At 49.1% G+C, this 25,570-nt stretch overlaps 1 protein-coding gene across 4 annotated transcripts in view; it reads right to left on the reverse strand.

Moving 5' to 3' along the window:
• GALNT14 (polypeptide N-acetylgalactosaminyltransferase 14) overlaps window positions 1-25,570 on the reverse strand; it is a 223,706-nt gene that overhangs the window by 9,526 nt on the left and 188,610 nt on the right. For 3 of the 4 annotated variants that reach the window (XM_035272888.3, XM_002757888.6, XM_078349583.1), the window contains 6 exons: window positions 24,634-24,718; window positions 21,988-22,091; window positions 11,643-11,769; window positions 9,001-9,093; window positions 4,679-4,762; window positions 4,038-4,182 (listed from right to left, as the gene is read on the reverse strand). In XM_035272888.3, the coding sequence (XP_035128779.1) occupies window positions 4,038-4,182; window positions 4,679-4,762; window positions 9,001-9,093; window positions 11,643-11,769; window positions 21,988-22,091; window positions 24,634-24,718 (638 nt within the window). The remainder of the gene's footprint in view (window positions 1-4,037; window positions 4,183-4,678; window positions 4,763-9,000; window positions 9,094-11,642; window positions 11,770-21,987; window positions 22,092-24,633; window positions 24,719-25,570) is intronic. The other variant, XM_078349585.1, reaches the window with a different exon arrangement.

The following is a 25,570-nucleotide window of genomic DNA, read 5'->3' on the forward strand; positions in this document are numbered from 1 at the left end:
CTACATTTGTTCATCATCTTTTCATAAAGGTTGTCATTGGAAACTAGCCAAGAAGAATCTCCTGCCACTCTCACCTGTCAAGGTGGAGCTGATCTATGGTTTTAATGTTTACAACCTAGAAGAGGTATTTCCAGGGCAGGTGTCTTCTCCCCTGATTAAACTTGTCTAAAAGAGCTCAGAGCCAGCCCTGACTCTCCAGCATCAGCAAGAGCAGGCTATGATATGTGGCCAGATTCTCCAAATCCATCTTCACCCTTTTTGGTAGGATATGACTTTGGATAATCTCTCTAAGCCTTGGTTTCATCATTTTGGCCTCAGCCCCATCTACTTAATAGGTTTTTATGTCACTTCCCTGATATGGCCTTTCAGGGACAAAAGAAGTGGGAGCAGAGAAGGCCAAACAAACCATGTTTGGGCATTTGAGGGGCAGATGTGACTCCCTCTGGATAGGCCAAGAGGCAGAACAAGTAGGGGGACAGAGGAGAAGAGGTGATGGGGGCAAAGCAGCTATAAGAGGAGAGAATGCAACAAAGCCCAGTGTTGGCAGAAAGGGTTGGGAAGCGGGAAGACAGAGGAGAGAACACTGAAAAGAGGAGAAAGGTCATGTAAGTCAGTCCTATGATAATATATACTAGACACACACTCAGGGATATCATCTTAGCTGGCATAGTCATGTGGGTTTCTATCAGTCCCATGTTGGTTTAACACCTCCAGATTACTTGGAATGTATCCGAGTCTCTCCATGGGCCCTGGAGGGCAGGGGCTCATCTCACCCAGCTTCAGGTCACCTTGCACGCCAGCAGGAGGGGTCTCTGGGTTGTGGTACAGTCTGTGAAGTGGACTGAGCATTGTCCTGTCTCAGAGTATTCCTCTAGCACCCTGTATTCACACCGTGGCAACACCAACCCAGTTGTTCTCTCCAAGGTAGAGAGGAGGGGCAGCTCAGTAACATCTTCCAGAGAAGATGCTTTGCTCACACGCAGGCCATGCCCAGGATGAGTGTGAGCTGCCCACAGAAGACTGCTGTTCCTCCCTTTTTCACATGATAGGAGGGTTAGTTGGGAAGGTCACTATTACCCTCTGATCAAATAAAGGCCTGACAACTCTCCTCAGGGCCAGGACATTGCAGGGCCCCTATGTGAGGCCCATAGGGACCTGGCTCCTTTCCTCCCACTTCCTTATGCAGTCAAAGGTGTCAGGTACGAGCAAAGCCTTCTGTTCTGCTGGAAACAGACCAAGCACACTCCTGCCCTAAGGAAAGGGAGAAGACAACACGCTGGCTGCAGCCCACCAGCACTGCTCACCGGCACTACCCACACACAGATTCAGAAGAGAGGGATGTATGTCACCTACTCATAATGTTTCGCAAAATGCGACTTGAGCAAATTATGTCATTCTCAGCCAAGTGCTCACTCCTAAAGTAAAATCAACACCTCGGTTTCCTTTCCCTTTTCCTGTCTGATTCAAGCAGCTCCCTCCCCTGCTCTACTAAAGCAGAGATATGGTTCCTGGAAAAGCCACAGCAAGATGGAGCTGGGTTGAGATGCCTCAAGGACCATGGCCAAGAGTCTGGCTTTTGTGGTAGACAACAGGAGCTATCAATGACTGTGCTGAGACTGGGAACAACGGGTTAATCACCACATGTAATGTCAGGAGTGGGGGCAGGGCTGCAGCCAGGGAGGAGAAGCGAATGGAGGCTGTTGATGTAATCTAACCCAATGGCTCCCAACCACGTGGTTTTATCCCTCAGGGGACATCTGATCATGTCGGAGATACTTTTGATGGCCATGACTTGTGTTGTGGGCAGGTGCTGCTGGCAACAGTGGGCACAGGCTAGGGATGCTGCTAGACTGCCCACAACACACAGGGCAGTCCCTACAACAAAGAAACATCTGGCTCAAATGTCAAGAGTGCTGAGATTGAGGAATGTGGATCTAGCATAAAGAAGTGAACATGGGATCTAAGAGCAGCCCTTCTAAGAATGAGACAATGAGGAACGCAGGAGAAAGAAGAGCTGCAGGAGTTGGACCAGACTGGAACCGGGCCTCCTGGGAGAAGGGGGTCACATGGAGAGAGCTAGTGGGACGAGGAGGTGGCCAGGGTACCTGACAGGGTACCATCTGTTGACTTGAGTGACAAGTGAGTTCAGTGTGGCCAGTGTTGAGAGAGAGTCCAGGTGGGAGAGCAATACCTGCAAATCCACAACTCCCAGCCCTCTCCTGGGACCTCATAGCATCCTGTTCCCGAGGACAAAACGCACCCTCTTCAGCATGGGAAGAGAGACCAGGATTTGGTTCCTGCTTCCTCTCCAGCCTCACCGTCAGCTGTTCCCTCCCCTCACATCCCACTCTCCAACCCCACTGTCCTGCAGCCCTATAAAGGTGGCACCCTCGCCAGTGTCCTTGCTCAGCTCCAGGTCTTTCCTGGGCCACCCTTTCTTCTCTTTCCTTCCCAACCTCGCCAGTTTCTACTCATCTCTGAGAATACAATTCCTCTCCAAGTCCTGTGGGAAACCTTCCCTGAGCCTCACACCTAACTTGGATGCCATCTCTTGCAACTTCTATGGTACCCTGGACAAAACTCTACCCAGGACAGAGATGACATCATAATGGCTACTTTCTAGCTTATTTTTGCATTACGCCCTTTGAGGGGCTCTTGAGGCCTGCAACCTAGTCTTTCGTCTCTGCATCTTTATAGTTAGCAGAGAAGTATCTGTTGAATGACTAAATGCATGGATAGGTGAAGATATGGCGTTTGTAAATCAATACACAGGAAACTGTCAAAGCTGGAAGCGTAAAGAAAATCTCCAAGAAATAGTTTGTAGAGAAAAGAACAGTGAGCTGAGAACCTTGGTGAATATCTGCCAGAAAGGTATGACTGTGTGGGTGAAGAGTTAGCAAGGAAAACAGATGAAAGGAACAGGAATGTAGGAGAAGGGGGACTGCACTGAGCCACAGAGCCAGGCAAGAAGCCATAGATGAATGTGCTTTATTTTTTTGAGACAGAGTTTCACTCTTATTGCCCACGCTGGAGTGCAATGGTGCAATCTCAGCTCGCTGCAACCTCTGCCTCCCGAGTTCAAGCAATTCTCCTGCCTCAGCTCCCCTGGTAGCTGGGATTACAGGCACATGCCACCATATCTGGCTGATTTTTCTGTATTTTTAGTAAAGATGGGGTTTCTCCATGTTGGCCAGGCTGGTCTTGAACTTCTGACCTCAGGTGATCCACCCACCTTGGCCTCCCAAACTGCTGGAATAACAGGTGTAAGCCACCGTGCTTTAATGCAGTCAGCAAGCCAAGTGCTATGAGACAGGCTGTGAATTTGCCGGTGACCTTTAAAATAGGAGTTCTAGCCTCAGATGGGAGAACACTGTCCCAAAAAACATGGCAGGGAGGGGGAGGTACTCTGTTGATGAATCAAGTAAAGCACAGGAAACCTTTCAGAGATGAGAACACAAATGGTCCTGCAGACTTAGGGGAGGCAGGAGATGCAGAGGTGAAGCTGGGGTTGAAGGAGGACGCTGCCCAGAGACAGGGTGTCTGACAGTGATGGTTTTACCAAATCTGACGTGACTACTTGCCAGTCACAGCTTAAATCAGCTGGGAGACTCACAGAGCAGGCATTCCCTCCTGTCCCAGGGGGCGGTGTCACCCAGCAGCAGCTTCTCCCCCTTTTCATTTCACATCTGCGAGGCAGCTCTGCCATTGGCCTTGCCTGACCCTGCCCACGGTTGCTGCCAGCAGGTAGGACACCAACTACAACAAACTCATTAAGCTCCTGCTAACTTAATGGGCAATTTCCTATAGGCAGAATGCTGCCTGTTAAGCTGTCTTTCAGAGGAACTCTATGCACTTGGAAAGCAAGTACTGTAAACACAGTGGCAGAGTGCGGGGATCACACCTCCCGTGCTCCACTGCTGATCTCTGGGAATAAATGGCATCTGATGTCATGTAAGAGCAGGTGATGGAGGGAGAGTCATCTGGCCACCTCCCTCTACTGTGACACATGGTCCTGTATCCCCAGCCAGTTACTTTACCTGGGACTTTGCATCTTCACCTTTGACCTTGGCACAGGGGCTCAGCTTTAGGTTTGGGGTTTCCTGGTTGTTCTGCCTTTGAGATTCCAGGCACTTCTGCCTCTGTCGGATATTGCCCTTCTGGATGGAGGACTCCTTGGGGATGCTGGAGGAGAGTCACAGGGAGAGAGGAGAGTCTACTGCTCATTGGATTAGCAACACTACCAGCTGGAGAGGGTGGGCAGTGTTCTTACATTGGCAGGGCCAGCTCAACCTGGGCTGTTACTGATCAGGCCAGCTCAACATGATCTACATTGCTCAGAAAAGGGCAGGATGCTACTAAGAATGAGGCAGCAAAGAAAGACCCAGGAGCCATAGAGGGAGACGAGTCCCTGCGATGGAGCTGGTGTCAGTGAGTCCATAAGCCAGGGCTCAAACCCTAGTGGGTGAGAAATACTGCTAACTGTAATGCCTCTTGCTACTGATTCAGTATATGGTCCCTGCTGGATTTAGGGGGTGAGGGGAGCCAACTGGTCTTCTTAGACCTCCAATATACATACAAGTCCTCATCCAGTTGGTCATTGTCAGTCTCCTCTCTAGAAAAAGCCAGCTGAGGGCCCCTCCTTGCAGTCAGCCAAAGAGTCAACAGGTAGGGCGGATACCTGAGTTCAGGGTAGACATTCTCCAGGTACCACTTGAAGCTCTGGCAGCGCAGATTCTTCCTCAGGTCCAATCTGCTCTCAACACTGGGGGCAATGGGGTTGTGGGCAGACACAAAGACAAAACACAGCTGTCAGAGGCAGGCACCAGCAACGACTCAGAGCACAAAGTGCAACCCATGCCCATGCTCGGTGCTCACATCTCTCTGGAGGGTGCTGGGGAAACTAAGCAAGAACAGATTTCTATAACTGCAGACAGAGCTGTGGAAACACTTAGCAATATCTCACAATGGTGCAGTAATGATGGCGAGGACTGGTGCTTTCACTGGAAGATGGAATTTGGGGGTGTTCTTACTTTTCATACAAAACAAAGCTGAAGAACATTCAGTGTGTTGTTAATAATTCACCATTAGGGCTCTGGGCCTACTTATTCACACTTTCTCTTTGGATTCTGCTGCAGAAACACCACTCCCCGCTGCCACGGCCTCAGAACCTCCTTTTGTTTGGCTGGTTCAGGGGCCTGGTCATGTATTTATTCATCAGATATTCACTGAGCACCTATTATGTGTCAGACATTCTACCCAACATGGGATACTATGGAAAGCATTTGAGCAATAGGCAAAGATAATAAAACAAGCCACCACAGCCCAGGTGACATAGGATGAGCAGGAGGGAACTACGGGAACACCTCAGAGGGGGACCCTTGCTTGTCGGGTCCATGGTGGTCAAGGTAGTACTAATGATGCTGGTATCTGGAAGGAAAAGGGGACATTATGTCATTATGTAGAGAAACCATTGGTAGGGGTCCCTGCAAGAGGCAGCGGGGAGAGCAGAGATGAGTACATGTGAAGACATGAAAGAAGTTCTGCTGGTAGGAAGAGTGCTGCAGGATCTTAAAACAGATGTGTATTCGAATGTATGGAGGGTGATTCGGAAGAGGGGAAATGGCTGAGCTGAGAGCAAAGACCATAAAAATTCCTGAGAGGCCCTGCCAAGGAGTTTGGGCTTTTTTTTCAAAGGGAACTGGGATGAAACTGACGGGTTCTAAGCAGGGCAAGATGTGGTGATGTTTGTACTTCGAGAGCATCTCACTGCTGGTCCACGAATGGGTCTGATGGGCAGAGCTGGGGCAGGGAGGGTAGTCAGGAGGCAGCTGTGGAAACTCAGGTGCGGCTCATGCTTTCAAACAGAGAAGTTGGGGTGGAAATGAACGACAGGCTGAGTTTCTCCACTGCTCTCCATCTGCACTGCCAGCACCCACTTAAGTTACATTCATGTCTTGTTCTTCCTGGGCAAACCCACAGAACTGGCCCTGCTTCCTGTTCAGCCTTACTTCCTTCCACTCTCCACCTCAAGATTGCACTAGAACTTCTTCTTACAGAGCACCAACCACAGCTCAACACCAGACTCTAAGCTCCATCAATATGGGAAGAATGTCAGGTTTCTAAAATGCTGAATATTGGGTGTTTAGTCAGGGCCTGCATGCTCAGCGCATGAAGGTAACACTTGGTGCTGTGTTACCAAGACTTGGTTATCATTTGGATGGGAAAGAGAAGGAGAAGGTTTCAAGGGTGACACCTAGATTTCTGACTCAGGCAACAGGTGCAAGGAAAACTCTTCACAAGGATGGGAAATATACGATGAGGAATAAGTTTAGGAGCAAACTTCACGAGTTCGGTTTAGGACTTGTTGAGTTGGAGGCACCAGGGAGATATCCTGGTGGAGGTGTCCAGCTGATAATTGGATAGAAGGGATTGGAGCTCAAAGGATAGGTTTGGCTTAGAAATAGAGATGCAAATACATCAGCAGCATAGATACAGTGCTTAATGCCCGTGGGACTATGTAGTAAGAAGAGGCTTTGTAACGGACGCTCTGGGAAGACCATCATACAAGGAGTAGGAAAAGGAAACTGAACCAGCAATGGGATCAAGCCAGCAGTGCCTAGCAGCAGAAGAAAAGCCATGACAGCAGAGGTCTGGAAGCCTGGGGACTGGGCAACATCAGAGGGGCCGGAGGTGGGAGAAGACTCATGCTGATAGGGCAGTGTAAGAGGAGAGAGTGCAGGGTACAGGGTGCAAGGAAGTCACGAGGGAGCTGGGTGGGAGCAGTCTCAGGGCTTGGGGGCCAGGAGTGAGGACAGGGAGAAGAGAGAGGAAGGCAGACCGTTGCTTCATGAAGCTGGGCACTGGAGGAGCAGAAAAGACAGGGCGTGGATGATAGCAATGCTGAACTGAAGGAGGGTTTTTGTAGTTCGTTTTCTTTCCTTCCCCTCCTATTTTTTTTTTAAGATGTAAGACACTGAATAAGTTTAAATGCTGATGGGAATAATGCAGCAGAGGAGAGAACAGAGATCAGGGAGAGAGTGGAGGTACCCAGAGGGCAAAACTTCCTTAGGAGTATGGTTCCCAAACTTGTCCCCATGTTAGAATCACCTGATATGGGGTCTTTAGAAAAATTCTGCTGCCAAGGCCACACCCCAGAGCAACTAAATCAATTCTCTGGAGGAGGGGCACAGACCGCAGTTGGGTTGAAACGCCCCAGGGACTCCAAGGTGCAGACTAGTTTGGGAACCTCCCGGCTAGAACTTGCTCCTGGAATTGTGGCACTCAGGCCTGCAGCATTGCCTTGCCTGCAGCTTATTAGAAATAGAGACCTCCAGAGTCAGAATTTTCATTTTAACAAGATCCCCAGGAAATTTGCGTGCACATTAATGTTTGAAAGGCCCCGTGCCAGGAGGCAAGAGGAGATGAATCCAGGCAGTGGGAACTCAATAAATGTTGATTTATGAATGAATGCAGTGATGAATGGTGCATCCAGAGTACAGGTGGAGGGATGGAGACCACAGCAGGAAGCACACCCTGTCCTTTGAGACAAGAGACAGAGAAGGATGCTGCAGATGTAGTGAAGTTAATGGGCTGGTTTGTTTTGGGAAGTTGGTTATCTACTTCAGCTGTAAAACAGAAGGTGTCATCTGCTGCCAGTAAAAGAGGGTGGACTAGGGGCTGGGAAGAGTGGAGGTTTAATGAAGATTGAGGGAGGACGCTAGCTAGGAGAGGCAGCAGGGCCAGTGGGCAGACTTCGGGCCTTGCTGAGACTGACGGCCATGGTGTATTATTAGCAGCACCAGCTGGCATTCCCAGTTCTGTTCAGCAGCCTGTGTGCACCGGAGGACAAGGTACAAAGTCAGGTTCATCCAGGGTTGAACCTGGATGAACTGTGGGGATGGTGTGGCTAGATGGACAATAGGGCAGAAGGTCTGAGGACAAGACCTTTTGAGCTCGGTTTTTAAAAGAGTAGAATTCAAGCTGGAGAGGGAAGGGAATGAGGGGGATGTGGTCGGCATGGCCAACAGATTGGAAGTTCTGATGAGGACTGAAAACGAATGCCTTGGAGGTTTGGAGTGAGAGAACTGGAGGGGCGGCATGGATTTATGGTTTTAGAGGTGCAAACCATTTTGGTGGGTTCTGATTTAATCCTCCCACACAGTGATGGGTTCGACCTATGAAGTTTAGGCTGCAAAAAACCCATCTGCTCAACAGCCTTCGTATGATGAGTGGGTGATGTTAGCATGACAAAAAGCCATTCGTTTCCCCCAAAGAAACATAAATGATAACATCAGTTAAGTTGCTATTTTTCTCTACTCTAATCAGCTCTGGGCTGGGGAATGCAAGGCCATTCCAAGTTTTGAAATCAGACAGGTGTGGTTTGAGCCTCCATCCCCCTCTGACCCGGAGTCATCTAGGGCAAGAACCTTAACCTGTAGAAGCCTCAGTCTCCTCATCTGTAAATGAGGAGTCATTATGCCCATTCCTCAGAGTTGGGAGGATTAATGAGATGGTTATGTAATGGTATCCAGCTTTTAATAAACATTCCTTTCTCTGTCCTCTCCTCCCATGAAACTTGAGCACTGCTGTAGGGGACAGCTGTACACATGCTGTTCCTCCAAGGAAAGAGAGAGCTTAGGCTTGGATGACCTAGAACTTGGAGGGAGGAAGTCCCACCTGGAGGGACTAAGGCTGTCTAGTCCTGCATCCTTCCTCTCTGTAAAAAGCAGGAAATATTGGTCCATTGCACAAGCCACAGCTCAGCCCCCCTAGAGTTGGCACTCCAGGTTGCCAGAGAGTCATTCCACAGGGCTGCCTAAAGCCCTGCACATCCAGAACTGGGCAGGAGCTCTGAGGAATAGGAAAAAACAGCCACAGCCTTGGGCCCAGCGGGAGCTCAGGGCAGCCAAGCTGATGGGTCCATTAGGACCCATTTGCCTTGGTCCTATGAGCCAGGCTCTTGTGGACTCTCTGCCCTCCACAACATGAAGGGACACTTACTTCCCAAAGGGCCTCTCCAGGGCGAATGGCCGGGCAGCGTAATAGTATTGCTTGTATTCGTCCATCCACACTTCAGCTGTTCGCTTGGTGTTCCTGGGGAGACAAAGAGTGGCAAGGAGTTTCAGTAAGAGGCTGTCTGAGAGGGCCTGTGAGTGCCAGTTTAAATACACATGTGTGGGCTGAGTCGGCAGCACCACCCAGGTGGGGGCCACCATGGTCAACCCACTATCATCACTGTTCCCAGTGCACTGAGCCTAGCCAAACCCCACCCAATCTCCAAAGGGGTCTTTGCCTCAAGGCACAAGATTTTAGTACAGGTTGAGTATCCTTTACAGAAATGCTTGGAAACAGATGTGTTTTGGGTTGTTTTTTTTTTTTTTGGAATATTTGCATACACATAATGAGATATCTTGGGGATGGGACTCACATCTAAACACGAAATTCATTCATGCTTCACCTACGCCTCCTACACATAGCCTGAAGGTACTTATATTTTTCCCTTGGGGATGTTGAATAAACTGTGGGTTGTATACCTGCATTTTGACTGCGACTTGTCACATGAGGTCAGCTGTGGAACTTTCCACCTGAGACATGATGTTGGTGCTCAGCGAGTTCCAGATTTTGGAGCATTTTAGATTTTAGATTTTTGGATAAGGGATGCTCACCTTTACTAACAACAAAAAACTTTCTCCCCAAAGATGCAGACCAGGAAAACCATGCCAGAAACTGAACTTCTGTGGCTCTCAAAGAAATAGGGAGAAAAGGCTCGGGAACCTGACACATGCCTTCACTGCCAGTAACCAAGAGTGCAAAGGCAGGGCCTGCACGGGCCATCTAGCCTCTGGCTGTCCACGGGCTCTTGCTCCCAGGTTCTGTTCTTTACCACAGTGGAAGCGCTCCGGTCCCAGCTCTCCAAGGGGAAAGTCGGCACACACAGGTCTTCCTGCAGGCTGTGCAGTCAGCCTGCTGCAGGTATAAAGAACTAAAGAATCAGGCTTCCTTTTCCAGACTTTTTGCTAGCCCTCTAGTTTTTATAATCAGGTTATCTGCCCTGACTCTGACCCCCATAAATCACAGAAAAGGAGACAGACAGAGAGACACACACTAAGGATGACATCCCTCAGCCATCATGGGTACCAGAAAGAGCCCCAGAAAAGAGAAACAAATGTCAGAAAACAGTCAGGTGGCTGGTGTGCTGGGCAGCAGTGGTATCTGCTGAAGCCAAGTAGGGGAACGTGGGGCCCACCTGTAAAGGGGGTGTTCTTTCAGATGCTAGCTCTGCTTTGGAGCAGAAGCATTCAAGAGAAGAACACGGCAAGCCCTTCTCATCTGGGACCTGCCATGACAGTTTGTACACACACAGCCTGGTCCGTGGGACACTGGAGGCAGTTAACAGCACCTTCCTGGCCCCTTCGTTGGCCTAGCCATCAGCACATTGGAAGCTGCTTAGCAGACATCTGTGCCACAATCCTCTATAAACTGAATGACCTACCAGTGGCAAGCAGAATGCCCACTGGCCAGGGCCCAGTCTCAAAGACAATGACTGTCTGGAGCTACAGGCTCTGCCCTTCATTCCCAGGCTGGCCCTGCTCCAGGAGGCCACATGGCTCCTGCACAGCCACCTCTTACCTGTGCCAGATGTCCCCAGCTCACCTTAACTTTTCAAAACCCGAGAGCTGAGGCAGCCCTGCCTTTGTTCCCTGCTGCCCCCTGGCCTGCTGATTTTTTCATCACTCTACCCCTGCCCTCCAGGTTTTTGCAAAAGGTGTGGCCAATTTTCCCATTTCTCAGACCCATGTCTCCTCCAGGACAGCTGTGTTGGGGTGGCAGTGTCGGGATATGATGCACACAGCTCCCCCTACCCCAATGGACCAAAGGACAGAAAAAGGAAGAGGGAGCCACATGGAGGAGTGAAGCTATCAGATGCTGAGACAGAGGGTGGGGGAAAGAGAGAGAATCAAGAAGAAAAGATGGAAAGAAGAATATTCACAAATAAATTCTGAAAGGAGAAGAGTGGAGAAATTGAGGGAGAGCAAATGAAGGGAGGAAGCAGGGAACAGGCAAGTGGGCACCCTTGGGTCTCTGGGCCCTGGTAAGAGCCACCCCAAAGATAGAAGAAGAGAGCAGCAGCAGACAGGAACACAGGGTCTCAGGCCCTACCCCAGCCTGGACCCTTTGACTGTGCTGCCAGGCCTTGGAGCAGGCACCTAAGCTGCATCCCTTGGGCCTTCCCATTCCCTGCATCTGCCCTTCGTGACCCAGCCCAAAGGTGAGGGCAGCAGCTCTTCTAGAACTCTGAGGTTAAAAGGGCCACCCCCTCCCCCACCCCCACACAACCCTAAATATCTGGAGCCCATGCCTTGCAGGAGGGCATTGACTGGTGACCTGAAGCCCACGAGGCCTCAGGTGAGGCCTTCCGAAGCCTCAGAAGCATGAGGAAAGCCTCTGGCCCTAATGCTGGACGTGACAGGCCTGCCCTCTCTGCCCAAGCAGAGTCTGGGTAGTACGAGGTGCAGCCTCTGCCAATCCAAATCACACAGGCAGCCTATCAGAGCACTAGGATGGCTGCAACCCTCACCAGCAGTCTCCTAGCCACGGCTCCCTGTGCTGCCACCCACCGCACTGAGCCCCTGGGCACTTACTTTATATACGTGTTGGCATTTCCATCAGGGAAAACGTACGGGTGCTTCTTCCGGAAGACGTGCCCCACGCGGCTGCAGGGGACGATCTCCAGGCTGCCCCCACACATCCACACTCGGAAGGAGATTTCTGCAAGATAGTCATGCCCCTCCTATGACCTCTTAGCACGGCTGCTCCAGCTTGGAGGCCCCAGCTCTAATGAAATGGTGAGGCGCCCACAGAGGCCAAAGAACAGACTCTGCAGCCAGTCTGTAGGCTTCACTGGCTGGAAGACTTCAGTTTCCCCATCTGTGGATGGGAATAGTCCTACCACTTTGGAGCGTGGTATAAGTGAGCTGATTGGAAATAGTACTAACTAGCACGCTGGCCCCTGGAGCACATTCAGGGACCAGCGTGGTGGGGGTGGGGGCTCTGCTGCAATGTCTTAGCCTGGAAAGGAGGAACCTTGGAAGGACCAAGAGAGTGGCCTTTGAACTTGCAGAAGAGTTCATTGTGGAAGTCTGGTTGGACGCACTCCCTGTGATCCCAGACGGTTAGAGTCAAGACCAAGAGAAAGAAATTCCATTTGAGAATATGAGAAAATTTTCTAACAGTCAGGGGCCAGATGACCATCATGAGAAGACTCAGAATAGGCTAGAAAATGTCATGGCAAGGATGCAAAAGAGAGGACTGAGTCCCCAGAAGGCCTCAGGGCAAGGTGTACATGAAAGCTCCTTTCACAATGAATGCGATTCTACCATTGTGGAAGAGCCACCTGAATCATAACCCAGGAGGAGAAAGTCTGTGCAGTTAACTAGAGCTGAAAGAAGCTCTAGAAAATGCTGGAAGCCTCAAAGCTGTTGTTTTGGGTGTTCCTAGGTTTGTACACACACCCATTTCTTTCTGGTTGGCTGCTGCTAGGGCCCTCAGAAAGGTGGGCGGGATAGAGTTAGCAGAGGAGGCTGTGATGAGTGTCTTTCTCCCTGGGACTGCACCCCAGCAGGCTTGGAGCAGTGCTCCAAGGGAGCGAGGGAATTTTATCACTGCCATTGGTTATAATTGCCAGTGCAAGGTGGCATTCAAAAGCAGAATGACTGTTAGTGCTAATATTGCTCTTAAATTCTCTACAGATAATGTACCCCCTAACTGACCGCACCAAGAACAGGCTGCTCCCTGAATCCCCCTGAGCCTGTCACGGGTAGAAAAGGCAGCTCCTGATCTGTAGATACTCTGTTCTGGCTGATGCTTCTGAAGTCAAGCCCGAGCATGTGGCTGCCCTGTGAGGGGCCATATGGAAGCAGGCTGTGTGTTCAGGGGCAGGGAACAAGGATGCAGGTACTCCAGGGCCTTCACATCACATATATATTTTTTCAAGATGGAGTTTGCTCTGTGGCCCGCACTGGAGTACAATAGCACAATCTCAGCTCACGGCAACCTCCGCCTTCTGGGTTCAAGCAACTCTCCTGCCTCAGCCTCCCGAGTAGCTGGGATTACAGGTGCCTGCCACCACGCCCAGCTAATTTTTTGTAGTTTTAGTAGAGATAGGGTTTCACCATGTTGGCCAGGCTGGTCCCAAACTCCTGACCTCGTGATCTGCCCACCTCAATCTCCCAAAATGCTCGGATTATAGGCATGAGCCACTGCACCTGGCCTTCATATCACATATGTATCCTGCACCCTGCTCTCGTTCACCTGTCCCCAGCCACCCTTACCTGTCACCTACCTGTCTCCTCACACATTTCCTAAGACTTCCTTCATACTAGCCCTATTTTACCACCTTCTCTGTACCTGCCTCTCTGCCTACTGCTCTTCGCTCCCATGAAGCCTGGATTCCCCTCAGAGTGGGGACCGTGTAGACTCCAGGAGGAAGAGAGGACTTCTCATGACTGCTACTGCATCATGGCGATCACATGGGGGGAAGGAAACAGGAAGAACTTAGCCTCAAGGTCAGCAGCCCCAAGTCTGCCATAACATACCAGCTGCATCTTTGGGAAACCTGCTTAAGCTCACCGAGGACTGATTTCTCTTAAAATCAGTCATAAAAATCAGATGTCATAAAAACACTTCACGGGACTGCTGTCAGCACAAATCAAATAGAACTTTGAGAACAACTGTTAAACTCTAAGTATGACTGAAAGATCGGCAGCAGTTATTATGAGACACCCCTCTGAAGCCAATCTCGTTAAAACATGGACATCACCCACCTGTACCCCTCTTTTAAATTCTTAGATGATTTACAGACGCTTCTTCACATCATCTGCCATGCTGCAGGAGACACCCGAAATGTGTGCACTTCACATTTGAGATTTTGACTTGCCATAAAGTCCCATGGTATAGAGGGAGTTGGCATTTGGCTGGGGCACTGTTTGAATCATTTTTCACATGAGTCATTGAGCAAGAAGTGAGCTCAGCCAACTGCCTGGCACCCACATCCCCATCTTGCAGTAAGCACATTGAGGAACCTGGGGGTCGGTGCGTGGAGCTGTGTCAGCACGTGTGAAACTAAGTCTCATGTCTGTGCTCCAAAGACTCAAAACAGGGTCTGCTCCAGTTCCCAAAAAGGAAAACCCTCCAATTCCTCAACACTAGAGATGGAGTCCTTGCTCACTAGATATAACTTACACATTTTGTGCCAGCTTTCTTCTAAAGATATGTATGTGTTTCATCTACGGCCTCTTCCTTTCCTTGTATTCAAATGAGACATATGTCCCTTTTCCTTTGCAAAGCGAATCCCTCCAACCTGTGCCTCCGCCCATGCCCCACCTCCATTCCCCACTAGCTGTTTCTTCTCCTATGCTCCCTCCTCCCAGCTCTTTATTCCTCTCTCCATCTATTGACCCCTCCTGTCTGCCACAGTCATGCACAGGTCCCAACTATGCCAGCACCATTGTCTGGCCCCGATCCTTTGCTACCTTCCTTCTGGTGTCCCCATGATCTCCTCCTACATCCCCTCAACACTCTGCCTTTGAGCATTTTCCTGACACTGCTGTCTTCTCTGCTCCCAGAGTTTGCTCTATGCTGAGGACTCACCTCTATCCTACCAGCCCCAACTCTGCCCTAGGCTCCAGCACCAACTTCCCACGGCTGGCTGAGGTATCTATTGAGGTGCATGGAACATTATCACACCCAAAATGTCTCCTATGCCCTCAACATCTTCCCACAGCCCCCTACAGCTCTGCCTCCTCTAAAGACATTCTTCCTCCTTCTCGTTTTCTTATGTCCATTGCCTTGATGCGAAAATTGAGTGTTGCAATTCTGCAAGCGTTGGCCATGGGAGGAAAATGATCCCTTCATGTACTTCTGGGCCAGATGGGCAGTAGCTGGTTAGTCTTAACAACCCTTCTCCATTATTATTAATGTTCTTATTTTGCGATACTGAAGCAGCTCTGATAGGACAACTGAGAGCAAGGACCTGGTGGCATTCAAAAGCAGGGAAGCACATCTCCCCAGCTCCAAAATTCATGCTCTGCACCTGACACCACCCTGCCTCCATACTGAACATCTTCCACCAGCCAGTACAGTTGTGGACACAAAGATACCGACTTCAAGGCACTCGCAAACTAACCAGAGTGACAAATATATAGCTAGCTGTCACATTCAGACCCTGTCAACTCACTCATCCAGTCCTGAAGGATGTCTGTCTCAGGTCTCCTTCAGGCCAGCTGCTGCTGCCCAGAGGAGCCTGCAGCCTGAGATGAGCTAAGAGTGTCTCTACTCTGGAGTTCAGATTTTTACTCCTGGAATTATTGGAGGTATGTGTCCAGACGTGGATCGCTGTGCTGCTTCCAGAGTCAACAGCTGCGGCTTGGAGTTTTCAGATTAGTGTCATGATTTATAGGGACTACGACATGGGATATTTAAAACCTAGGATATACAGGTGCTCTACCCTTACCTATATCACTGACTTCAAGAAAATGATGTGTATCCTCTCAGGACTGCAAGCCAGGCCTGGTGGTTTGCAGATATCTGCTGAGACCTTTGGGACAGTCTTGTAGTCCTGAGGCCCCGTGAAGGGGGCTTGCACAGGTGCCATCAGAAGGCTGTAGATTCAGGCGTGGGACAGTGGGCCTTCCAAGTACAGCTTAGGGGCTCTGCTCTTCAAGGCTGCAGCACCTGCAGAGTCATCATTTCTGAAGTGAGGAAGGAGGGAGCAAAAAAATTTTGCATAGGGAGTTTGTAGGGGGTTCTTGCTGACTCAGCACCCACATAATCTCCCTGGTGATGAATACCGCCTCACGGAGACCCAAATCCACTTTGAATTCCAGGCAGGGAGATGTGTAATTATTCCATCCTCATCAGGGGCACTGCTATCATCTTACTTTCTTTAAACCTTAGGTAAATATTTGAGAGCAAATTGCCCTCCCGCCCTCCATTCCCACCTCTTTCCTTTTATGTCTCCATTAGCTGATCAGTAGTTCTTACCACCCTTCCGGGGTCCTAACCTTTCACCAGAACTAACTTCTTCCTGGCAAGCCCATGAATGGTGGACAGGAATTCAGGGGAAAAGGGGCAGCTTTCTCTCCAGGAAGCAAACCACGGCTACTCATATGCCACTGCTTGGCCATACTGGTCAAGGTTCTAATTTCATTTTATAGGCTGGTTTCTAAACAAAGGCAAATAGAATTATTGCATGTGGGTACCACAATTTAAATGGAGCCTCGTATAATGTATATGTGTGTGTATTGTATATACATTATATATATGATATACACTATTATATATACACGATATACAACTGTCTGTTTCTCTGAGAGAAAGAGAGAAACAGACACTTAGCTGGCTATTGTCATTCATAAGTCCACACATATTTATGTACAATGGGGAACCTTGCCTTTCAGTAATTTTTACGTTCTCAGCATCTACTGAGCTAGAAAGTAAGCTCTGTTATTATTCTTTAATGAACGAATGGACTTGAGTAGAGATAATCTTATTGGCTCACAAAACATTGCCTTGAATCTGTGAGCAAAATTGCATTTCACCCACAACTGGGACAATCAAGTCTCCATTCACACTTCCTACTCTAGGCAAGTATTAAGCACAAGCATGCCATGATCTGCAATGGCCACACAACTGCAAATGCCAGGTGACACCCTTTATTTTTTCATATTCCCATGCAAACAGAACAGCCAGTGTCCGATGGGACTCAATGACACTTAGGGAAGTTCAGAAGCAGCAGGAAAGGATGGCCTCAAGGGGTCTCCCTTGGTCATGGGACTTTAGTTAGTAGCCCAGACAAAGAACAGAGTGTTGACTGTATGAGCTTTACTCTCCATCTGGCGGAAAAGATAATTTTCTATCACATTTGGATGTTCTTCCCAGATGAGGCCATTTCCCTGATCTTGAGCCACTAATCATGGAAAGGGTGAGGGTGAAAGAGAAAGTCAGGGAATAAGTGACTCCAACAGATCACACACAATCCTCTTACAACAAACCTTGCTCTCTAAAAGAGAAGGCAGCCCGCCTTGATGGAGCAGAGGCACTTTCATTATCTAATTCATCTTCACAATAGCCCTGTTACATGAGGACTACTCCCATTTTCCATTGTTGCAATAACAAATCCCCACAAACTTAGTGGGTGGGTTTGGTGGGGCCTTCTGCTTAGGGTCTCAGATTGAAATCGAGATGTTAAGGGGATGGCTTCTTTCTGAAGGCTCTGAAGAAGAATCTGCTTTCAAGCTCATTTAGGTTGTTTGTAGAACTCAGTTTTCTTTGGGGGTGCAGGACTGAGGTTCTCTTTTCCACATGGCAATTTGGGGCCTCTTTTGGCTACTTCCTTGTCATCCCCTCCAGCAGCCGTGATCGGGTCTCTTGGGCTTCGCATCTCTCTGGTTTCATCTGCTGCTTCTCCTCTGCCTCCAGCCTGAGAAAGTACTCTGCTTTTAAGGGCTCAGTTGTTTAAATTGGGTCCACTCAGAAAAGCCAAGATAATCCTGTACCATCAGGTCACTGATTAATGACCTCAAACACATCTGGGAAATCCGTTTGCTATGTACGCTAATATTCTGACAGGTCCAGGGATTAGGGTGTGGATATCTTTTGTGTAGGACCCTGTTCTCCCTTTACAGGGATCAGTTTCCACTTTAAAGACTTAGAAACAGGCTCAGTGAGGTGAAGTAACTTTCCCAAGGATGAAGTAACTTTCCTGCAGTGATTGCAGGATTTAAACTCAGGCCTACGAATGCTTGGTAATGATTATAGGATTTAAAATGAGGCCTACCTGATTCCACAGTTCTTCCTGTAACATACCCCCACCCCTGCCTCCAACCCCATCCCCTGCCTCCACACACGTACTCACACACTTGGGAGAGCTGAGCCTGACTACCTTCTGGGACAGCAGGTGGTGGTGGTTCCTCTCTGGGCCCCACCTCACCTCTCTCTTCTCAGCAGCCTTTTGTGCACACTGTGCTTTGGAAATCCCCTGTTTTAAATTCAGAACTCCCATATTTGCCCTTCATATATGTGCCAACGGTTCCTTTTTGGAAACATGCACCACCTACATACCTACAAACACACACACACACCCCACCCCTACACACACCCCTACACACACACACACACACACACACACACACTTTATACCAGGGCAGCAGATTCCTTTTATCTCTAAAGACCAACAGCTAAAAGTAGGATGCAGCTCAAAGTAAGTGGCTACATTACGTGTACCCTGTGTTATGTAAATTGCAGTTTAAGCATCCAATTTTAATGCAAATCAACTTCTGAAAAAAAATCTAAAAGCCACATTTTCCTAACATCTGCTCACAGGCTGAAATGCACATGTAATGATCAAAACTATTCAGCTCACCTTAGAAATACTTTGTGGAAATGGTGGCACTGTGGTCAGGGCATGCGAGTGTGTGAGACAGGGCTTTCACATGGCCACCACAGCCAATCCATCATCGTCTGCTTCTAATTCATGAAAACCAAGATGCGGCAGGACAGGACAGGGGCCACATGCTATTGAGTAGGTCATGGTCACCCTGGCCAGAGCCTGTCCCAATCATCTCATGCATCTTTGTGCTGTGAAATAAAGTCAACACAACATATGCAAACATATCTAGAACTCACAGAATTCTATTAATTAGAAAGGAATGATGTCTCCACCAGCTGCTATTACTCTTGTGTTTAAAGGAAACCCTTAAACATGTCTTTCTAGAGCTCTATTTAATGCAATAAAACTTATTTTAAATGGAGCCTCATATATATTGCCCTTCCTATCTTGAACCCCCTTCCCATCCAGTCTCTGGCTTTTTGAAACCACATTTAGTGAGCAGTTCCTACCATTACTGGCTCAGGAATGAGAAATTAGATGAATGATCTTGATTTTAAGGAGCCCCAAGTTTGGTAGAAGGCTGGGGGCAAGGATAGATGAAAAAGGAGACAAATGCATACAAGGGTTCAGTGCATTGATGGAGAAGAGAACCAGGTGCAGAGGGGTGCAGAGTGAGGGAGAGGGCTGCCCAGAGAGAGTGAAGGAAAGGGTTCCTGTTTGCAGAGGAGGCAGCCCCAGAGCTGAGTCTTGCAGAGTAGGTTGGGCAGAAAAGGGAAGCTAGGTTCTAATAGTGGGTTGGGCTTACTCTGGGAAGGGTGGGAGGTTCTGACAGTTGCTCTGGACCTAAGACTGAGGCAGGAGAAGGCTGATGAGGTTGGAGAGGCAGACAAGGCCATGGGAGGGAGGGATCCAGCTGAGGAGTATGGGGCTTCCCTTAGGACAAGAGGCAGCCCCTGAGAATGCCAGGCCAGGAAAGGGTGGGGAGGTTTGCATTTCAGAACGAGCACTTTGGCAGAAGTGTGAGAGCTCAGATTTATAGTACAGTAGAGATGGAGGACCACTAAGGAGAGTATTGGAGCAGATGGAGAGAAGGCAATGGATGTGAGTGATGCTGAGGGAGGGCAGCTGATCTGCAGCACTTGGTGACTTGGTGAGAAGGCCCCTTCTGCCACTCTGGAGCCAGGACTTCTTTCTTCACCTCTTAGTGCCATCTCCCCTTTGCATCTGGGCGTAACTCACACAACCCATCCAAATCCCTGATCTTCACAGGGTAGCCTCTTTCAACTTCCCCCTTCATGTACTCAGGTGCCTTGTTATCCCTGCCTGCAGATGTGACACTGTCCACGTGATACAGCCATCACTGGAAAAGCGCTGCATTTTCTGGCATATAGAATGCCAAAAAAAAACCAAAAAACAAAATCTAGAAATGGCTTTCAAAGTGCTGTTAGCTGGCTATAACATAATAGAACGTTGGGGTGGGGAAAATGAAGTATTTCCTGTGATGGCTGTTGGCAGTGCTTTTTTTGTGGTTTAAAAATTTTGTGACGGATTGTAAATGTCTCTCCCACACCTCCCAGCACCCTTTCCAACTTTTCTATTCCAATCAGCCCGTGTTGATGCCAAAAGAGTTGGAAGCCAGATAGATGAGATTGCGACTTGCTTTGAGCAGATGTGTGCTAACATTGCTACAAGGAAAGGTACTGCTACCAAAACCAAAATGGACCAGACTGTGCCATCCTTGAAATTCGGGCTGCCTGAATTCAAACAGAACTTCCATGTGGAAGAAGAATCAGACTCACTTTGTGCATTTCAAGAGGGCAGAACAAGCCCTGACAGGCAGAAGACGGGGTAGCTGGGCTTTGACTTAGAAGAATTCTCTAATAGTTCAACAAAAAATGTATCTACAACAGAATATACCAAACTGTGAAATAGTGAATGCATCATTAACAGAAGCATTTGTGCAGAGATTGGATGGCTGCTGTCTATAAGAAATTCTGTAGAGGGGATTCATCTGATGGCTGAGAGAAAGGCTGGAACAAATCACTAACTATAAGAAATACCGAGGTCGTCAAAACATAAAAATAGGCTCTGCTCCATAAGAGAGAAATTCCTGCCCCACTAAGAACACCAAAGGTTCATCTGCTCCAAGTTTTCCCGGGTTGGTGCAGGCAGACCCAGCCTCGAACCCCACACCAACAGTCCCCTATCACAGGCCTTTGTGGGCTGGGTCCCAGGGAAAGGATTCGATTTTGTACGAGTGTCAGGGTATTTTCCTGTTTTGTTTGCTGGGCATCCAGTCTGGACCCTGTATGGAAAGAGGCTGACTTTTCTGATGCATTTCTCTACACTGCCCAGTTTGGAGAACAGATGCTGTGGGTCAGGCCAGAAGCCATAAATTTCCAGGAAATAACTCTTAGTGACTGAGGGAGAAAGCCATAAAACACCCTAGAGGCAGAAACAGGAGAAAACAATGGCAGCGGACAACGCACGGATTACTGCTAAATGCCGGATGTGCCCCATGGATCATTCTCTTGGCCTGTGCCCCTGCTCAGAGAGCCCACACCAGACATGTGCCACAGTGTCCAGAGAGGGGAGGTGTCCTGACGCTTTGGGATGCTCCCTTTTACTCCACCGTGATGTGTTCATTCAACAAATCATTTCAGAGGGCCTCCTACCTCGCAGCCACTATGCTAAGCACCAGAGACAGCCAGGAACAAAACAGACCCAAACCCCTGCCCTCCTGCCGCTTCTATTCTCGTGATCTCCTAGGTCTCACCTGCTGGAGGAAACTAACATATATTATGCCTGCATACTGCCAAGATTTTACACACTTACTTCAGTGGCTTTTAGCAACCCCAAGAAGTAGAGTTAATATCCTGAAGTTACACCTTTAATACGCAAGGGAAATGAGGTAGTAAGTATCACTAGCTAGATGGAATGGGTCTTTCTGACTGTGATGTTTCTCCTGTGGCTCAGGAGAAACAAGCCTCAGCTCTACACCACCATGACTGGACCCAGTCATCTGTTTGTACAGTTTTGGGTCCTTAACCCAGCTCCCCTCCCTCACTCCTTCCTCTCCCATCATAAAATATGGGTGAAATATCCCTAGACCCTCCTCATTACCTGAAACTGACTGCTGCAATCACAGAAGCTAATAGACTTTAATGGCTGTTAATGGATGTCACTGTTCTTTCTGTTCCTCATTCTTTCTCCTCAAGCTCCTTCCAACTCCAGGTTTTCAAGTGCATCACTCCTAGTTCAAGCCTGTGTCTGACCCCTCAGACTTGGTGCTCCTCCTTGGTCTTCCTGGCTGTTGCATCTCAGCTTTCCCCTAACAGTAGGCCAGAGCGTGTTTCCCTGGTCCTCAACATCCATGCAACCCCATGGAGAGATTCCCTTGTTATCACTACCCTCCAACAACTATTCCTTCAGCACTGTACCCGCTTTCCCTGAAGGAGCAACTCACCATCTCCCAGGACCTCATCCCAAGCACGTGTGATTCTGACAGCTTGGCGCTGGATTCAAAACCACAGAGGTCCCCACCCCAGCCCCAGGGTGTATAGAATAGCGTAGGTCAGGATGCAGAGGCAGGGACTCACCAAAGTTCTCCCCACCCCAGATGTCCATGTCCATATCATATTTCCCCAGGTAATCGAACCAAGCTTTGTCGATCACGAAGAGCCCTCCAGCTATGATAGGAGTCCTGTGCATTTGGAAGAAAAAGAGAGGGGATCAGTTCTGGGGTGGGGGGAGGGTGGAGATCACTCTCAAACTCTTCTGCCTCTTGAGTCTGGAATACCCATTTACCATCCGGGAAAAGGAAACCTCACTGGGGGAAGGAAACTTATTTTCTTCCCATTTCTCTTCCTCTCGAGAAGGGACAATACATTTTCCAGTTACCTAAAATGAGAACAAGCTCCAGGGTTTTTCCCTGTGATTGTAAATCTCCTGACCTTGCAGACAGGCAAATTCACTCATTAACATACCTCCCATGGGGACACAGAGCTCACTTAGGACCCCAGTTATTCTGAGGACCTAGGGAGGTTTCCCTAGCCTCTGCCAAAGGCTCTGCACAGCAGGGCTCTCTTGGGAGCTCTGTTATTGGGAGAAGGGACAGTGGGATGCCAACCACATAAAGGAGAGGAGCTGAGGCAGCCCTGGTAGCAGCACATCCATTTCCTGAAACTGGGCTCTCCTTTTATTTTTTCCCTCTTTATGCCTTTGTTATGGGTTGAATTCCTTCTTAAAAAGATACACTGGAGTCCTAACTCCCGGTATCTTAGAATGTGACTGTAATAGGAGGCAAGGTCTTTACAGAGGTAATCAAGTTAAAATGAGGTAATGAACCCTGTATGACTGGAGTCCTAATAAAAAAGGGAAATTCGGACAGACACACAAACGGAGGATGTAAATATAGGGAAGAGACGGCCATCTACCGGCCAAGGAGAGAGGCCTAGAATAGCCCTCAGAAGGAACCAATCCTGTGGACAGCTTGATCTCAGACCTCTCCTCCAGGACTACGGGACAATACATTTCAGTTGTTTAAGCAACCCTGGGTGTGGCACGCTGTTACAGCAGCTCTACCAAACTCACATACCCTCATCTTTTTTTTCCCCCTTTCTTGGTCTCAGCCTCCAACCTTCTCTGGAGAGATGCCAGAGAAATGCCTGAAAAGGAGCTACCAAGAAGGCAGAAAGGGAGCAGTTTCCAAGCTAATCATCAGTGGTTGGTAGCTGGGCAAGCCCTCAGAGACCTGGCCCCCATTTAGTGGATCCAGAGGGTAAAGGGAGTTTTCTTTCATATCAAACAAGTAATTGATGGTCAGAAGCCCAGGTCTCCAGATGCTGCCACATCCTGCTGTTTCCTGAGAACTGACTTCATCCTGGGAAGTAACTGCTCTCTGATGAGCAGAGTTATCCCACAAGAAGAGAACCTGTCCTGAGAATGCCTCCCTTGGGACAGAGGCAGGAAAACCCCATGGGAGCTGCACATCATCACCTTGATCCCTTGCTCTTCCCATGCCCACACCATGTACTGACCCTGGTGAGGAGCTGATGTGAGCTATGTGATACTCAGCATGGGAAGAAGCTCCTTCTCCCTCTCCCTTTAGAAATGAAGGGCTTTGTCCCAGGTGCCATCTGGCTCCAATCTCCCTCTTGGTATCTCTCAAAATAGAGAAACCTAGAGGAGCAAGGAGGGGCCATCAGGCAGATGAGACCAAGGTCCTGTCCCACAGTAGAGTTCTCAGAGTCCCCATCCCCATCTGGAAGCTTACCATTCATAGTCCCATTCTTAGTTCTTGCTAGCCCTTTTGGTCCTCAGTTTGATTTAAGGCAATGAAACAAAACTGATGAAATATTTACTATGTGGCAGCACCAGAGACACAGAGATGCCCTTGGCTATTCCTGGGCATCCCTAAGTTGGTGGACTGAGAAATCCAGTGGCCTCTATATCTATCCATGTACTTCTTATCCTCCTGCTGCCCCGCCTGAGGCAGACTTGCTTTAGCTTAAATATTTCCAAGAGGCCTGGGACAGATTTACTGTCTAGTAGGTAGGACACCAAGGCCATCACTCTTGATGCTGAGACCACAAGCTCCCCTGTGTGGTGACCACTATACTCTATTCCACCCCAAACCCTCAGTTGGTCCCCAGGCTCAATGCAAACCCCTAGCCACCATACGTTGGGGTCACAGTGGAGCCAGGAGGAGAGAATGTGGGTCAGGGCAAAGCCATCCACAGCCTGGCAAAGCTGCCAGAGTTCATGCCACTGTCATGTTCCTGCACAGAACAGGGCAGCTGTGCTTATTAATACATCTCAGTGGCCTTAATGTTGGCCTCCACTTATAGCAGTGGCTGACTTAACCTCCCTGGACTGAATCCTGATACCCAAGACCCTGGGACTTTGCTCCTGGCCCTAAAGGACCAACATTCCCCTCGCTAGAAGCCCAATGGGACTCAACCAATGTTGGGCTCCAACATTAGCAGGAGGCACAAGGACATCATGGCTTGCATGAGGGTGGGCAGCACACCTCAGCACACGCTTCTGCTAGCCCCCAATGCCTTAGTGAGAAGTCTCCAAGAGGATGGAAACCTCCTCAAATAAAGGCAAAAGTGGAGATGGCATGGCAAAAGGCTCCCTTCCGCTGCTCAATGCTTCGACATCTGATATTGAACACATCTCTACACTTAACAGGACCCAGTGGTGATGGTCTACCCACCCCTGCGTGGACCTTTCCCACTTACCTGATGGGCTCCGTGGGGTCCAGGCGCCGAGCCTTCTGCTCTGGGGAGAGCTGCTCCCACTGGAAGTGGAGGCTCCAGTCAAACCCTACAACACAGCACCAACCCACCTGCTTTGGTTTCTCAAAAGCACTTTCTCATTCTCCGCCTTTTCCAGAGTCATGAATGTACCCACGTCCTGAAGAGGCAGGTTTCAAAGATGCTGGTCCCTGATATTATAGGTTTCCCTAGGCTGAGCAGCAGCATGGCTGCCAAAACTCCCTTCATAGCTTCCTGCTCTTCCTCTACCCATGACTGCTTCTCTGAGCCTTCTCTGCTATGTAGGGTTAGAAATGAAGGGTGGAGAATAAAAAGCCTAGGGGTAGGGCCTAAGGGTGATAGGACGGATAGTCATGGAATGTGGCCCTTGGCCCTGAGTTTCAGGAAGGAGTGAGCAGGAGGTTTGTGAGAGGCTCTTAGACTACCTGAGCCACCTAAAATTCATTCTTGCAGTGGAGGCAATAGCGGGCCCTATGTAGAGAGCTGGAGTGAGTCTCCCAGACATGCTCCCTTCCCGAGGGTTCGTAATTCTGTTAACAGAGTAATCACATGTCTCTAGGAGAAGGTGGTGCCTGTTGCTGGCATCAAAACAATGCAGGCCCCATGTGGCTGGGAAACCCTTGCTCTCATCATGTTATTGGGCCCTGGGGTAAGCCCTGTCTTAGAGCTGGAGCTCTGGGTGCTGGGAGCATCCTACCTACTCCCTAGCCCTTCCTTCCACAAACAAACAAAATATTTCCAAAAGGCCTGGGACAGATTTACTGTCTAGTAGGTAGGACACCCTTACCCTGGTGGTAAGGGCCAAGCTAAGCTATTACAGTGCAGGTTGAAGGATGAGCATTCTTGACAAGCCACTAAGAGCTTTTCTTTTCACTCTACCCACTTGAAAGCAATGATTGGG

The sequence above is a fragment of the Callithrix jacchus genome, chromosome 14, assembly GCF_049354715.1.
Source record: "Callithrix jacchus isolate 240 chromosome 14, calJac240_pri, whole genome shotgun sequence".
Taxonomy (NCBI): domain Eukaryota; kingdom Metazoa; phylum Chordata; class Mammalia; order Primates; family Cebidae; genus Callithrix; species Callithrix jacchus.